Below are 16,888 nucleotides of genomic sequence, written 5' to 3'. Positions count from 1 at the left end.
CATAGCGTTGTCCATATAAAACATCTCAACTCAAAGATATCTTGTTTTGGGTTTTCTTTAACGGCAATTTTACAGAACCTCTTTCATTTTATAAAAGTATCGGGCGTGTTTTGTGTTAATCCTGAAAGATATCATTGTGTAATCTGTTGCGAGATCAGACTTGACGCAGACCAGGCGAGTGTTTCTCGGCACTGGTGAGAGGTTCCCCGTGGAGTATGACACATGTCTGCGGTGGTAAAACCACTCCTGAGAATCTCACCCAAATCTGACTGGACCGGAGTCAAACCACGTATATAGGACCCACTCCCGTGATACACACTCCTGGCAACAGTGGAAATGCCTTGTTCAGACTGATGGTGAACACGTTGCGCTGAGAGTGTTCGTGCTGAATTAGATCACCATGTTGGATATATGAAGAGTCGCAATCAAAGCGATTATTGACCTGGAACGTTCTTATTGGTTGACGACTGGTAAACGAATGTCTGTTTCGACGCATAGATTCATACGGTGCGACCCATGCGGTTATTCAGACGGGCAACACATCTGTTTGAAAGTGGTTCAGAGGTGATTGCCTTTCATTCGCTTGCACACACAACGAGGTGTGGGTTCAAACCCGGTCTCCGACAGGGAATCTGTAGATTTCCCGCCTCATTGTTCTTCCGGAATAATTGTCAATAAAGGGTCGACAACACTCCTCTGGCCATTTATAAAGTTTCATGTTTGCGGACGACAAGCTGTTTTCAAGATTGTATGCAACAACAATGAAATAATTAAACAAATTCATCCCAAAACTTTGAGACATGTATGTAGCCATCGCTGGACCTGCCGTACAAAGCCCCTTGGGCATTGACCGGAATTAAAACCTTTTCAAATAAATAAATACATGAAAGATTAACGAGAGAGGAACTTGGCAACGTATTCTCTTCATTACAGCAATTTCCAAATATTGCTGTATCTCCACTTATGCCACAAATGCAAAAAGTTTGGAGTATCCTACAACGTCCTTGGAAGCTGTTGGAGTCTCAAGGGTGTACACTAACATCCCTAATATGTAATTGAAAATCAGCAAACAATATAAATTACCATTACAGTGTCTGCACTATAATGCATTAACGCCCTTTAAAAAACAATTATTTCAGCTTTTACGGGACCGTACACACTGAAAGATTCAGTCGTATATTTTTCATAAAAGTTGTTCATTGCAGTTATCTCAAATCCCTCTTATTGTGAACAACAACAAAAAATGAAAGTTTCTTTTTTCCCCAAAGGACCGTCCAGAGCCTCTATGTGCATTCAATATTTTACATATGTATATGTACTTTACATGTGTAAATGTAACCATTGGGTGAGGACATCACCAAAAGAAATCCAGGGCACATAAATGCAACTACTGATAAAGCCGTCAAGTTACTGTCATGCGATAAAGTTAAGGTTCCTTCACATTTTGATAAAAAGAATGGCAATATATTCTTATCAGATTTAACGATGTGATTAATTCAGAGAAGATGTGGTCGAGCAAACCCATGTTTGAAGAAATGCATAAATCTTCCGTACTGTATCAGAAAGAGACGCGGCTGCATATATGTTACAGATAACTGCCTAATACATCTCCGGTGAATTATGGGGTCTGGTCTTCTAGAAAATCTTGCTTTTCGTCGGGAAAGGGTAGGGTGTAATGATGACAATGTCTGATAGAGACGTTCTACTCTTGAACTTAAGAGGAGAAATTTAACTGTTTTTTTCAGTCTTTAAGCGGTTTGGAACTTTCCAATCCAGTCAGCCATTTTCTTTACACGCTTGCCTGCAGCGCCCATCCGCACGGCAAAGATAACATCAAAACAAAAATGCTGACACGGACTACAGAGTGTAGGCTGTCATATTGTTAAAATAACAGGACCCCGTGTTCTGCAAAGGGAAGAACGAAAAGGGCAAAGGATGTCCAAGCCGTTGAAGGAGATATATAATTGCAGGTCAAATGGACGAATAAAATTATATCAGCTGTGTCGGGCTTGATACTTCCTCTCACCCCCACATCTTTGAGGAGGCGTTATATCGTTCTGAAAACCCCAATTTGTTTGTCTTTTAGATAAAGCTAAGCTGTTTCCCTATCCTCAGTATGGGGTACGTCTGGACACTTTCCCCCTAGCACAGCCACCCCGTCGGCCCACAAAACTTCAAAACTACAGCGCTTTGCCTTCACTTTAGTCGGGTTATCCGTATAGACACGCTCTGGAACACTTTGAATCTAATGGGATAAACAGTTAGCACAATTTTGCTCTCCCCAAAGAAAATATATAGCACGGATATATCACGTTACTGGACCAGCTGGTTGTCTGACCACGAGATTGACCACGAGCCTGACCATGCAGCAGGTTGTGGTCAACGGTTCAGGAACCGGATTCCTGATAAATCCTGAACGACCACTCAATCACTGGGGTCAGTTTACTGATCATGTTGTCTTTGATATATCTGAAGGCGACCATGAAGACCTTGTTCAATGTAGCAATTCTTTATTTATAAAAAAAAAATGCGCGGATAACAGACCTACTAAATACCTTAATGATTAAAACCTAACTCTAAATATTAATTTTTCATCTGGAATTCTTACAATGTATTGGGATAAGCCAGATTAAAGAGACCGGACGCAGCATGTCATGCCACGGGTGCCCTATGATCATTCAGTTTATCATGCAAAAAGACAAACAGAAATCGCACAACGTCATGCCTGGCGAAAACAGGTTTTTTCTTAGTTTATATATAAAAAAAATCGCGCCTGATTGGTTATAAATGACAACATGACGGCTGTTTCAATTTCCTCGATGTGAACGATTTTGCTCACATTGAACTGAAATATCTCCGTTGTGCAACAGCACAAAAATAAAACAAGAAGCGAGTCTGAGCTTCCTAAAAGTAGTACTCATTACGTCAGATGTTCGTTAATTAACCTCATTATTTTTTGCTTTAAGATGGCCCAAGTGGCTCAGTCGGTTAGTGCACAAGCGCAGCGTAATGACCCAGGAGCCTTTCACCAATTCAGCCTCGGTGAGTTCAAGTCCAGCTTATGCTGGCTTCATCTCCGGCCGTACGTAGGAGGGTCTTCTAGCAACCTGCGGATCGTCATGGGTTTCCCCCGGGCTGTGCCCGGTTTCCTCTCATCCTCATGCTGGCCGCTGTCGTATAAGTGAAACATTCTTGAGTATGGCGTAAAGCAGCAATCAAATAAAAAAATAAATAAATTTTTGCTTGAACCACAAAGAGAGCTGAGCTACTGTGATAAAAAGGGACAATTTTCTAAAATGAAATGCACAAGTAATTAGCTGAGATCCTTTAGTGGATTAAATATTTTCACGAATTTAAAAAAATTCAACTTGTTAGATAATTTGAAATCCTTCCATCCATTTGCACACACACCCCGAATACACTCACACGCAACCACCCAACACAATCCATCTGCACGCATACCCCCGCATACACACGCACACATCCGTTTGTCCATCCGCACGCACACGCACCCACCCCTGTGCATTCTTTCAGTCTGTTTCTATCAGTCAATCATGTCTTATTTGCTCCTGCATACATGCGTGTGTTTTTCTTGTTTGCAGTCACTGAGCCACGACTCAGGGATCCTTCGGTTCCAAAACGAGACTGATAAAATCTCTCAACTTCACGTTTTGACAAACGGTTGTTTCTTGTAGAAACTAGTGTATTTAAAGCTGCTTTGTCTGAAATATTATCTCCCATAAAAACGAGTAAACAAGGAAGAGCGTCCTTTGCATCAACCATGTAGTGTTCAACAGCTTGACAGTTCTACTGGCTAATGTTGCGTTTCCTGTCATGTTTACGAAATACCCTTCTCTTTGGAGGCCGTAAACGTCTCAAGGCGAAAACGGTTCCTTGTTTTATTATTTTAAGCCGAAAAAGGTATGTTAGATGTTTATGGATATGGTCTTAACGATAAGACTTTTAACTTAACTTTTGTATTGCTATCTCCACTTATTCACATGAGCCAAATGTAAACCATGTGGTCCCATGTTTTAAGGTGATGGGAAACGAAAGTTTAATTTTCCATGCATCCAAACTTCGATTCTTAATGGCTTATTTTTAAATTTGATATGTCTCTAAATGTTAACTTTACTCTCGGGTACAAAATGACGCCATTTTATATCGACCCCATGATTAAGTATAGGGTCAACCATCAGAATTAAGTGTAACACTGGTGGATATAGCTACCTGTAAAATACGCTCAGCCACCCTCCCCGGTGATGTCCAAAAATTTAAATCGCAGATGGGTGAAAGGCAATATAGTAACAACTGTGCAAAGAATTCATATTACTTTGCACATAATATGATGTTTTCTCACATTAACCCACAGCAAACAGTAACATGGTAAGTATAAAAACAAAAAAGCTACGACATGAAGGTGTATTACTCCATGTTCCTGGGTACGTAAAATGTCAATCGGATAAATAATTAGACATTGCTCCATGTGTGCAGGTCTAAATGCAATGCACCTTGTAAACTGGTGAAACCATGCAGAATAAAACAGAGCAGACTTCAGAGGTAATACAGACGTGACCAGTTCTGTCGATCAGGAGCAATTTGTGTCAGGCTTTCCTACTATCAATGCAGAGCAGTAATTGAAGGAAAACCTTTTATAAGAGATCTTGAATTTCGTGATGGAAGGGGTGAAATGATCTCAAGAGTTGAGACGATCAATGCCGAGTACTTTGCAGAGAATAGAGCGAGAATAGTAAAACTAATCAATCTAAAAATTGCTTTTATGGTAGGCCCTGTTGCTTTGTTTTATGATTTTTACTATTTTATGAGAAAATCCAAGTGGCGGTTCCCGAAAGAGAAATCTTTTAAGACACTACATCTTGAGGCTTGGTCCAGATTTTCTCCCACCACTCTCTTTGTCTGTGGCTAGGGTGACATGAGATACGCCTGGGGAACCACTGGCGAAACACTTTGCTGGACAAGATCGAGATAGCCAGCTGTTACAACAGACCAACCCATGGTTATCTCCACCATCTTATTGGTCACTCTTGTAAAAGAGAGACCATGAGAGGCGACCACGTGACTGTGAGTCACGGGCAGCTCTTCAACAGGTTTGAGTGCTGCCCGGTTAGCCCTAGACCACGCCATGAACACGAGTTCTCTCAAAAATTGTAAATAAAACTCTATTTTATCACGCCAAACGTCAGCGTAATAAACACGGGCAGACTTCGGAATGTGATTGAAGACAGCGTTGTGTTTAAACTGAACTATCTCAATGTGGTGGCCTCTGCCCACTAAAGTTTAAATTTTCTTCACAAGTGTTGTGTTTCAAGGTTTTGGGATTACCCAAAGAGTTATGGCTAAACTTTGAAGTTAGCGTATCGTTTGTTTATACTTTAAAGGTTCATAAAGTCTCCTGAGATGAGACACCCCGGGTTGCGCCCAAAAGTGACGCAATGAAATACTTTAAGGAAAATGAGAATAAATGCATATTGCTACAATTAATGAATTTATCCCTTGTGAAAGCCTGTCTAGGAATATAGATCTCTATTTTGATGACAAAAGAAACAGAAAATCCCAGTATTATCAGAATGGATTAAAACAATCAAATATGCATCCAAGAGGGTTGGATTAAAGAGTTAAACTCCGAAACGTATCAGCATGCACTTTATTCATACGTCATCTTAAACTCCGTAGTCTCTTTTCGTTTTAAATGCAAAAGATTTCTGTCTTTTTTGGCTTTATTTTACAAGGAAAACTGATCTTGAAGCTTTTAATGTCTTTTTAAAAACAGATAATCCAATGGAGAAGTTTTACGTGTGGCTTTTTTTACCCACGGATGTGCCGTCTGCATTAGCTCAAGATTTTGTCATTTACGAAGCGGTTGTTCATGGCTTAGATTAAAGGATGATAATCTGAGTGGTCCCATCTTGAGGAAAGTCCGGGGAGTCAGAGATAATCAAAGTCCGGGGCCGCATTTTAATCGTTTCCATCAAGATGCTCGAGCTTGCGGTATGTCATTTAACATGCGACAGCCGTTGACAATCATGAAGCTCTTTACTCCTGGCATCCCAAGTCCGAGACCAGCTGATAGTCCACATACCAAACACCACAGCCGCGCTCCCGGGTCTCTTCTTTATCCAGGGCCCGGGGGTTCAGGTTTCAACAGACTTCAGGGCTGACGGCACGCGACAGCGACAGAGTCAGAAGTTCTACCAGCTTCATGGGCTTCCACTGCAATGAACGGCCTCGTGTGACTGTAGGCTCGGCCTGCCACGCTCACGTTCCAATTGCCTATCTCCCCAAAATCTGTGTGAAAGGGGTAAAAAAAAAAAGGAAGAGCTTTTTTAACATGTAAATTCCTGGGTAGGCTATACACGTCATGAAGGGGAGGCCTCGCTTAGCTGTACGTGAAAGCACGCCAGTGTGTTTTGATTCTGCCGAGATGAGTCCGTGGTAACCCAAAGTTTCGGCTCGGATGGGCTCGGAATCTCAAGGCAGTCTTCAAGATCTCATCTGCCACCTCAACTGCCTCCACTGACTTAGCATTAAGAGCTGGGCGTTCCCTCTTACCATCCACACACGGGACAAGACAGTTCGCGTCTGCTGTTCATTTTCTGCTTGTCAAGTTTTTCTCAGAAACGAACCAGCTTGCTAATTTCTAATGTACTAATGTACACTTTTACAGAAAAATGTCATTTTCGTTTTTCCGCACCCTCCATCTTTTCACTTGAAATGGTCGGGATTTGTTTTATTATACTTTTTGCTTAGGATGATTATTTTTTGCTGTTTCACAAGCGATGCTGAAATACGCTGTAGTGCGAAATTGATTACCACCAAAATGGCTAGAAAATTTATCTGTAGGCCTACTACTTTGAGCTCTGTATTTGACTGTATTATCTGTATATTTGGGGAGCCAATCTTGTTAGAACATATAAATCGTTATTGGGAGTAGAATGCTTCACAAATATATGTGTTAAAAGTATATAAACGTTATCATTAAAGTTTGTCTGTTTTTGTAAGTTTCCCAGATTTAACATCATTCGTAGTGTTTTAATTAAAGCATATTTAATTCACTATTCGTGAACTGGAAGCTTTAAATGATGTGTATAAATGACATGGTGTGTGGAACCTGGCAGTTTAGACACGTGTCAGAATGTGGGCGTTTGGATCACCTGTATCACACCCCGACACACATGTATGGCAGAAGAGAGTATACACTGACCACATGGGCGCTCTGCAGCCCTGCGCCGTAACTACTTGAATTGCTACACACACGTCTTCGACTACTGCGGACTTCAAGTTTGTATCAAACGTATGCGTCAGAAAGTGTACTTTCGCTGCTGCCAGAAGGTTATGTAAAACTTTTACTTTTCAAGTTCAGGGTTCGGGAAGTAGAAGATGTTTGGGTTAACGGATCGGGGATGGCATCTGGGGATGGAAAACGAAAACGACCAGAGCTTGGTGTAAAGGTTGGGGAATATCGTGGGGCTGGTAGACGTTCTATTCAGTCTCCCCCAAGGTAAATCAGTCGTGTCGGTCCATATGGTTTGCTTCAAACTGCTGGGGAGAGTGATGAAACCATTTACCACCAGCCTGTCTCTGCCGACTCCGCTGTCCATTGCCGGCAGCCGAGAGAAAACCACCGTCCCGTAGTGCTGTTTACATCCCAGGGAGATCTACAAACAGATGCCGAAATGTTTCAAGGACGTAATTTAATATTAAGTCCCTGTTACTACAACGGGTTGTTCGCATGTCATGTTCAAAGACTACAGGGGCTGCTTGCAATGTGATTTGACCTAACCGTTTCAGCCATCTGTATGTACATCCACCTTTAAAACCACAAAACCACCCCACCCCCTCCCGCTCGCTAACTCCTGCCACCCCACACACTTCTCCCTTACACTACTTCTTCGCCAATTAAAATTCGACCCAGTGCTCGTTTTTCGCCACGTTGATTTTCAAGAGTGGGTAAATCATGAAAAAGAAAGTAAACGATTTCTTAATGGAGCCTGGCAGTGAATGGTAGACACGGCGTTTACATTAGGATGGCTTAACTATTATACCCGAGGTCCTTCGTTAAAAAAATCCCGCACACACAAAAAATGTCTCACTGACAGCAGCTCACGCTGACAAGGGCCCTCACGTACTGAGACTCAGGCTTGGCCATATTCGGGCATTGCGTAACGAAAACATAACAACAACCGACTAGTTAGGCGCTGGACACTCTGTAAACAAACAAATCCTGTAAGGCCCCGGTGCCAAGACTTACGCCCCAGACTTGGTTGCTTGTCGCTGTCCATCCCTCGAAATCAGACCACAGTTGATCAGTTCAGAAGAATCATACACAGTCCCTGACATCGCTGGAAGGGAAAGTTTTCCTGTTATTGATCTAAATGTGGATCACCCCAAATTAATCTCATGCTACGGCATCATGATAAAACTTAAAGTCACTGCAATCTGCATTTTCTGCTACAACTGAACTGCAAAAAAGAAAAGTAAACCCATTGAAATATTTGCAAACTGCTCACCCCCAAAAAGTTTATATGTATGTATACATATTATATCGAATTATAGCAGATTTGTATTAAACTTCATGAAAGTATCTGCAAATAGTCGAGATTTTAATAATAATAAATTTATTAGGAGTACACAGACAAATGCCTGACTCTTAGTAATAGTAATAATAATAATAAGTACCCTGTTAACGTCATATACAGTTGTTGTAAGTTTCTTGAACAAAAAAGTTGCGGCAGTATCGTGTAGAGGAAAGCAGAAAAAAAGTTTCGCCACAAGAATCTGTTTTTCGAATTGGCAGGTCCAAGTTGTCTGGATAATTTATGATAATTTATGGCTTGTTTAGCGACTGTCTATTCGTGGGACGTGAGGATGTCACAGAGTCAGTTTGACGAGGAACATCCCAGCCAACCAAGTTTGAGTGAGCCCGTGACAGGGGCCCCACTTCATTGTTCCGCTAGGGTTGCTGGGCGCGTGCGATTCGTCAGTCCCGTGCCCTGCTCATCCGTAACCCTATCCTTGTGTGTTTAGCATGTGCCGTTGGTGTTTTCCCTACTACCACTGTCTTCCTTTCCGTATTCTCTACCCGGTGTGATTCTATAGTCATCTGGCAGTTAGGACCATAAGAGCATTCCCCGGTGACCGTCGAAGATGGACCAGTTCAGATAACTAAACAACCGCCCTTGTTCATTTGACACTTGTTGCCACCAATCCTTGCCGCCTCGTCTCCGGGTACCGTGACGCCGCTGTGTGCCAGGGTCCCATTCACTGCCGCCACTTTCCAACTCTCCCTCCCGTCAGATACACGCGCTTCCGCTGTACCCTATCAATGTTATAATGCCTCGCGTGTTTCTCCTAACGAATCGCCGGTATGTCAGCGGCAGCAGCCATCATCAGCAACAAGAACACACTGGCTTCTTTCCAGACTACAAAGGTAAGTTTTTCTAAATCTGCACTATTTTCCCCCCTGTTTATATGTCTTGTCTTTCCCCTGAGTGTTCTTGTCGTAAGGTGTCATTGAATAGAAAACATAAATGCGTAGGTGTAGACTGGATAAATCGGAGCAGACGATAGTGCGACCGCCTATCGTGTTAACTTGGACATAAGCCAGAGGCGCATCCCACGTCTGGAGTAGGAACAAGCCGCTACACAAAGAAGGCCACTGACAGATCATATGCTAGACGTGGGGTTAGACCGTGTGCTACCGAGAAACGTCTAACTTTTCCCAGCAGTCCAGTTGCTAGCCTTGCGCTGACCGGAACAGCAATTTAAGACCTGTTTACCTATCGCTTTATGGCCAAAGGCTTTCCTGACGTCTGCGTTCGACCTTCTTTGTTTGCGCGATGATGGACCGTTTCTAGCAGAGGCATCGGACGAAAGTTCGCTCGGTTAGTTGGACGATCTCTGTTCCATGTATGTGTTTTAAGTTCGTGAACACTTTCTACTTCACTTAGTGTCGAGTCAGCTCGTTTAACCTTGGAAGGATTTCTCATGAAAGGTGCGTTGTGTTTTTTGCTTTATATTTTCTCTTTTTGACACTCTCAACAGAATAGTTTCATTTTTCAGATCCTTTAGACACTAATTGTTGTCGGTGGTTTTACTGAATCCTAAAACTCCGCTCAACAGAAAATCTCTTGAACAAAAATTTATAAACAATTGAAAGGGTGTTTCAGCGAGTCGAAGACTAACACTATCACGAAGTGTGAAGTGTCTTCTTTCGGTGCGTGTTTTATGATGTTATGTCATACGCAGCAGCCGGTTATGGCGTAGTTATATTCTTGAGAACCAAGTCGTGAGGAAAGTTCTTGTCGTAAACTTCTTAAGATCTTTGCCAGCGAATGTTCTGAGACGTGGTGCTTGTTGATTCAGGACAGTGAGGAAAACCGAAACGTGAAAGGTTCCAGAGGAAAAGTTGACATAAGCAAGCATATGGTTAGGTGATCAAGCGCGAAAGAGCAATTTAGTGCTCGGCCATGTAGTGTCAAGTCCACAAACTGAATGGTAGAGGAGGGTCTGACCCGCAACCATCTTTCTTCATGCGCTGTGTGTAAAGGAATGTCGAACAACCACGTCTAATGCATCGCGCTATCTCTTCGAACCGTCCGGATGTCCAGTCAACCAGCGAACAGAACAACCCAACCCAGCAAAACTTGAAGACAAGCGAACTTAAACACAGGCACTGATGAAAGAAAAGCGGATAGAAAAACACATGTCTACAGTGGTTTCTCACTTAGGGTCATCTGCCAAGGGGTGACGAATAGGGTCATTTTTTTTTTAGCCCCGAGTGTCTAACCTGGACAAACTAATTATCAACTTTCACCACTTTATCATGTCTGAACAGAGACGTGTTAAGGCTTTTCGGTGCTCCAGGGCAGTAAATTCGTAGAGCATGAACGTGCTTGTATTATACCGTTGTTGTTTCTAAATTACTTGTCTAGCTATTGAAACATTTCGCTTTTTCTGTTTAAGTAACAACATTCAATTTATGAACTTATCTGTTCTCAGTCATCCCAGTTTCCCCCTCACTTTCCCCCCTTTACAATTAACTGTCGGGTCTATTTACTTAGGACCCACGGAAATGCAGCGTCAAATATTACAGAAATTGCGTATTGCTACGCAATTTAGGCAATGCTGACGTCACGAAGGGACACTGCACTATAGTTTCTTGCAAATTGTCAAGTTCTTCGTTCATCCCAGTTCAGAAGTTGCCAGTATTTGAAGAAGTACCACCAGCTGCACAGTGCTTTTATTGAAGTATTCGCATGCCCCGTTGCCATAGTTACATTTGTTGACGGGATCTGCGCGGGTATGACTCTCCACGGTGGTCAGACTTTTTCACAGAAAATGGACCTCTTCAGTAGAAATGGTACAAAAGGCCCTTTTTGCTAAGTCAGCATTTGGATTTCTGTTCAGGAACTCTTCCGTGGCTTCAGCGTTTACGTAGGCCATCAAGTGCCGTTATTTTGGGTGTTATTCGATAACCTTTGTAAAAGAATGTTTTATTTTACTATTTTGCAGATAGAGAAGAGAGTGTAACCATGGAAACACATTCTGACGACGTTGACAGCGATAGCAGCTGCTCGAGTCCCTCGGAGAGCCGACTTGATGTGTCGCCCACCCATTACTGTAGCAAAGATTGCAGCGAACACAGTTCCTTCCTGTATTTTCTCATTAGTCAAGGAACTCTCAAAACAGACAGTGTTGCCTTTTTTGACCAGGCTGACGGCTCATTTGACAAGAGTGGAGAGAGCTCTGGGGATGAGGCGCGACAGGGGAGCTGCGGGGAAGAAACTGACGACTTTCTCCACGGTTCCCCGGACCCCCACGTTTGTGTGGACTGCGGCAAGAGATACAGCACATCGAGCAACCTGGCACGTCATCGCCAAACTCACCGTAGTGTCAACGATAAGAAAGCTCGTAAATGTCCGCACTGTGAGAAAGTCTACGTCTCCATGCCCGCGTACAGCATGCACGTTCGTACTCACAACCAAGGCTGCGAATGTCCGTACTGTGGCAAGCGTTTCAGCCGACCATGGCTGTTACAGGGCCACATTCGCACCCACACCGGGGAAAAGCCATTCGCCTGTCCCAAATGCGGCAAAGCATTCGCCGACAAGTCCAATCTTCGGGCACATATACAGACGCATTCCACCGAGAAACCATACATCTGTGGGCGTTGTGGGAAGGCATTTGCACTGAAGAGTTATCTCTACAAGCACGAAGAATCCTCGTGCATGAGGGGACAGCGCTACCGGCCATAGACACCGACGAAATCAGTGGACTGACCACCGAGCAGTGGCAAAACAAAACCAGATGTGCTCCAACCTCCCTGGTTCCATTTCACAGCAACCACGTGCGACAGGAGATCTCTATCTTATCTTTCAACCGACCACGCTCAAATGAGGAGAAAGTGCGGAGCGATCCCTGAGATTTTATCTGCCCCTTACAAACTCAAACCAAATGTATACACTAAGACAAAGCCTTATGTACTGAACCTCAAATAGACTGAAGACCAACACAGTTGGTCTACGATCAAAAACAAAAAAGCAGCTTATTTATGTGCAATGTTATATAAACTGACAGACTTTCATATACGTTAGAAAAGAAACATTACTGTGAAATCGACAATCTTAGTGTTGTGAACATTTTTATGAGCTTGCCTATTTTTTTCACATTCAACGAACGGCCCAGAAGATCCCTGTTCGTCACGTGGACGCTGATCACCATGGGAACGGACCAATATCTTCACCCAAGTTCATCCTCCTTGTTCGCTGAAGCATGAATTGCAGAGTTCATCACCCATCAATTGCCTTTAAATCATAGTTCCACTCCATTTCCTCTTGACAATATGTCCATAAACTTCTACCTCCTAATCCCCTCGTGTAGCCCTTCTCAAACTGCGCTAGATCGACCTTTTTCTGTGTGGGGTCAAAGCATACATTTCTTATGTCTCGATGTGTACTTTCCAACTTGAATCAGCACATATATTTCTTGCAACGTTAAAATGATTCATATTTCAATTGGTGTATACCATTTGAGTTGCGCACTGTCCCTTTTATTCCCATCTAGACCGATTTAACCCCCTCAATGAAACTAGACTACATACGTTAACTCAGTAGGGGACATGACTACATTTCACTAAGTGAAATTTAACTAGTTTTTTTTTTCTCACCGTGGCGAGGGCCTTATGGAATGTGACCATAGTAGTATACTGTTATACGTGATCACCCTCTAGTCTTTATCCATCAGACTAAACCACATGGTTTCCATTCCATGACCTTTAAGAATGGGTCCTGTCTATGTGTCGTGGGCCATCTCTTCCTGTTCTATTTTTTACTAACAGAGCCGTTGGTTTAGTGAGTGAAACTCACATTGTTTTGTGAAACCATCGGCATATAGAAGGGGTCAAATCTCACATCATCGGATAAAGTCATCCAGAGTGAATTATTTTTCGGCACCGTTTATCATTTTTTAAAAAAGAAATCTCTTTAAGTGGCCACGTGTCAAATTCTCCAAGAGACAATTGTCACGTGACACAGACCAATTATCAGCGTGTTTTTCTTTTTCACAGCTGAGATTTGATGACTAACACTCGCTGAAACATTGTCAAAGCATGTTTACATTTTTAATGCAAGAGAATGTAACCAATATTTGAAAACTAACTATGCATACGACTAATTCCCACCGTCTATGAAAAGCAAAAATAACCCTTTATTTATTGTTATTTATTTTAATGTGTAAGTGATTTATTGAAATGTGTGGATAGAAACCTCGCACCTGTGTGTATTTATGTATTTATGACGTGTTTGTGTGCTGTGTAACTTATTATTATTATTATGGTGATGATTATTATTAATATAATTATGTAGTATTTATAAATGTGTTTGGCTCATTTGGGGTTCCATCCAAACTGTGTGGCATCACGCTTAATTTATTTTTGTACAATCAATAACTTATGTCAGTAAATTATTTTCTAGTTTAACCGTTCTAGAAAGAATTGTTTTATGGAAATACTTTTTGTAATATTTCACGTTTAGACAGTATTTTGACAGTATTTCTTTTCGTAATTTCTGTAACAGTCACTGGTTTTTTTTTTATATTTGGTCCAAGATATTGCCACATACTGATAGTGTATTGTGCATTCTGTTAATGCAAGACGACTTGGCGTTCAATTTTTGATGCAGATCAGTGTATTCTTTTCATTTAATTCATACGAAAAAGTATTTCAATCTCATTTTACTTTCACCAGAAACAGTTATTGAATTTTGTATTTATTTATCTTTGGAGTGTCATGCGAATGAGCGATGGTGTATTCAAACTGCTGAGTAATATAAAAGTATTATGCGATATGATATGATATATTTTACTATATGTTGGTTTGACTTTTAAAGTAACATATTCATGTCATTTTTTTTTGATCATGAAAAAATTAAATTGATGTAATCAAAAAAACTTCACTTAATCTTTAAATGTTTAAAAGGGCTAGCTCGTATACAATTTTACTGAAGTAAGATGATCGAACTATTCGTTCCACAATGACAAAGAAAGCTAACATGTCTTGTTAGTTATTTTTCAAAATTTCTGCAGACCTTTTGGCTTACTTATGAATGTAGAGTAGATGCTACATTTAGCCTGTTAAAACACTATCCGGGGATAATATACCAATATGGTTCGGTTCCCAAGACATTTATCCCAGAAACTGTTGTCATCTAATAGAAGCTAATTACGTAATATTCTTACTTATGCTCTGCGCACGCCAGATGCTCCACTAAGCTGTGTTATTTTACATTTTGTAAGGAAAAGTACTTTCCCATTATTTAGCCTGAAAAAAGTATTTTTTATATCTCATAAATAGCCTCTAAGTTCAGAAAAAAAGGTAATTTTTTTAAGTCTTGAGGTATAAAGTTAAGTTTTAAGACCAAATCAAGTTTATCTCCAGCCTTTTGCAAAAGTCTGTTTATTTAGTTCTTGCCGTTAATCTGATGTGACTGCCATAGGCAGGGAATTAAATTGAGATTTAATCGTCTCGTATACGGTTATGTCACTCAGAAGTCACCAGTAGTGTTTTTAACTGCTGATGTTAGCATTTCCTTTCTGGTTTGAAGTTATCTGTCTTGCAGAATTTATCTACGACTAGCAACTGAATGCTACGATGAAATAAAGTTTGACAGCATCGCTAAAATATTTGTGTTCATGTCACACGTCTGTCATCTGCGCGTGCCTGGCAGGGTTCAAGAGTATTCTTTACCAACTCTGCGACCATAGCGACCGGGGAATACCCGTCACGTGGTTTCCAATGCTAAACGGGGCTTTGCGAAATTAGGAGACATGAATCGAAGGTGAACTTCAATGGATTTTATTCCATTCCTCTTTTCTACACACGCCACAACCTTCTTAAAAATTGGATATTTCCTCAGTCAGACGTTTATATACCGCCTTGGATGTCAATTATAAACAAAATATTAAAATCGCTTCATTGAAAATAGCAAACTCAGTGAGAAACTTGTGAAAAGCATCCCAGCTGTTCGAAATTCAATGATTGTTAATTGTCTGAGTGATTGATTGGTTCCTTAGTTTTACGAATTAGCTTTTACTATCTCCGTCCTATGGTGTAATTATCCGGTTAAATCCTCATTTGTTGGGTTATTGTTGTTTAACGCACGTGTAAGGGAAAAAAAAACCGAAACATTAGCAGTACGTAAACGAGCTTATTTGGGGGCAAAAATTATTCAGGTCACCAAAGCACCACTTCATCGCCTACACGAGTGAGGGAAACTCCCGAGCTATAGGGCTTACGTATGCCGGGGCTTTAACTGCATGAACATACGCTGGCACATTTTATATCCTTCTGACTAAGATTGTCTGAGTCCTGTAACAGACTCGAACTTTGACATTATTCGACCGCCGTGGAAGCCTCCTAGCCTGAACTGTACTCCCATTTTGAGTCCATGGTGTGGTGCATTTTTCGCCTTTCCAGATTCCGTCCACGTTGATCGTCCAGGACCTGTTCAGCTGTGAGCAATCTGTTACATTCAGTGGAATTATCCATTTAATACAACCTGGTAAAACTGCGTAGCTTACTGCAAAAAAATTAAGGCCAAAGGGCACTGCTTGTATGATATATACCCATTTTTTGCATTGATATGTCACTCTGATGGGAATTTCTTTCGTGATATTATCTAGCTATACACCTCGTATTAAAGTAAATAATTCATTAATGCTTTAAAGATCACTTTTTTATGGAAATGTAAGTGAGGTTCAATGAATTCATAAAAGAGTATTTCAATAGAAAGCTCAACGTGGTACAGGTTCGCAATTGCCCTGTATTCTTAGTGGTCAACAATTTTGAAAAATTACCAATTACCACTGTTGAAAAGGGTAATTTAAAATTAGACGTAAAAATCTAAATGTAGCCAGATTATACTATAATAAGTTATCAATGTTTAAGAATAAGAAGGGGCTGATTTGACAATTTCAAACTGCTTATCGCATGAAAGAGAAATAATTATTTCGGCATTTGTTAGCCTATTTTATCGCTTGGCCATGTAAACAGCTGACCGAAAGTGCTCAATATATTTGGTTAGCCAACAGCACTTTTCAGGCCATGTAACTTTAATCTCAGATGTCTTGTTCGCTTTTATCATATAGGAGGATCAGATGATTTGAAACATTTGGAATGGTGCTGTAAATTTCTCTCAAATTTCAGGCGTTTCAGGAACTCTTGCCCTAGTTTTTCGGTTATTTGAACCATACAAAAAATGGTCTGAACGTCATTGGTGAAATACTGTACTTGTCAGAAGCCAGCAGAGGCACCACGCTGTTACGTAACTTTACTTTAGGTGTTTTCCTTTCCTTGCATGAATACTGTTGTGTT

At 41.2% G+C, this 16,888-nt stretch overlaps 1 protein-coding gene across 2 annotated transcripts; it reads left to right on the top strand.

Moving 5' to 3' along the window:
• The first annotated feature begins 9,065 nt into the window (after positions 1 to 9,065).
• On the top strand, positions 9,066 to 15,190 carry LOC135465746 (transcriptional repressor scratch 2-like). 2 transcript variants are annotated; one of them, XM_064743071.1, is made up of 2 exons: positions 9,066 to 9,448; positions 11,533 to 15,190. In XM_064743071.1, exons 1-2 carry the CDS (start codon positions 9,352 to 9,354, stop codon positions 12,273 to 12,275), a joined length of 840 nt encoding a protein of 279 aa, XP_064599141.1. In that variant the 5' UTR covers positions 9,066 to 9,351; the 3' UTR covers positions 12,276 to 15,190. The 2 variants fall into 2 exon arrangements, with proteins under 2 accessions (XP_064599141.1, XP_064599142.1); XM_064743072.1 differs by lacking the exon at positions 9,066 to 9,448 and adding an exon at positions 9,689 to 10,012.
• Positions 15,191 to 16,888: the final 1,698 nt, after the last annotated feature.

This window comes from Liolophura sinensis, chromosome 5 (genome assembly GCF_032854445.1).
Source record: "Liolophura sinensis isolate JHLJ2023 chromosome 5, CUHK_Ljap_v2, whole genome shotgun sequence".
NCBI lineage: Eukaryota > Metazoa > Mollusca > Polyplacophora > Chitonida > Chitonidae > Liolophura > Liolophura sinensis.
This window is presented reverse-complemented; position numbering and strand designations above follow the sequence as displayed.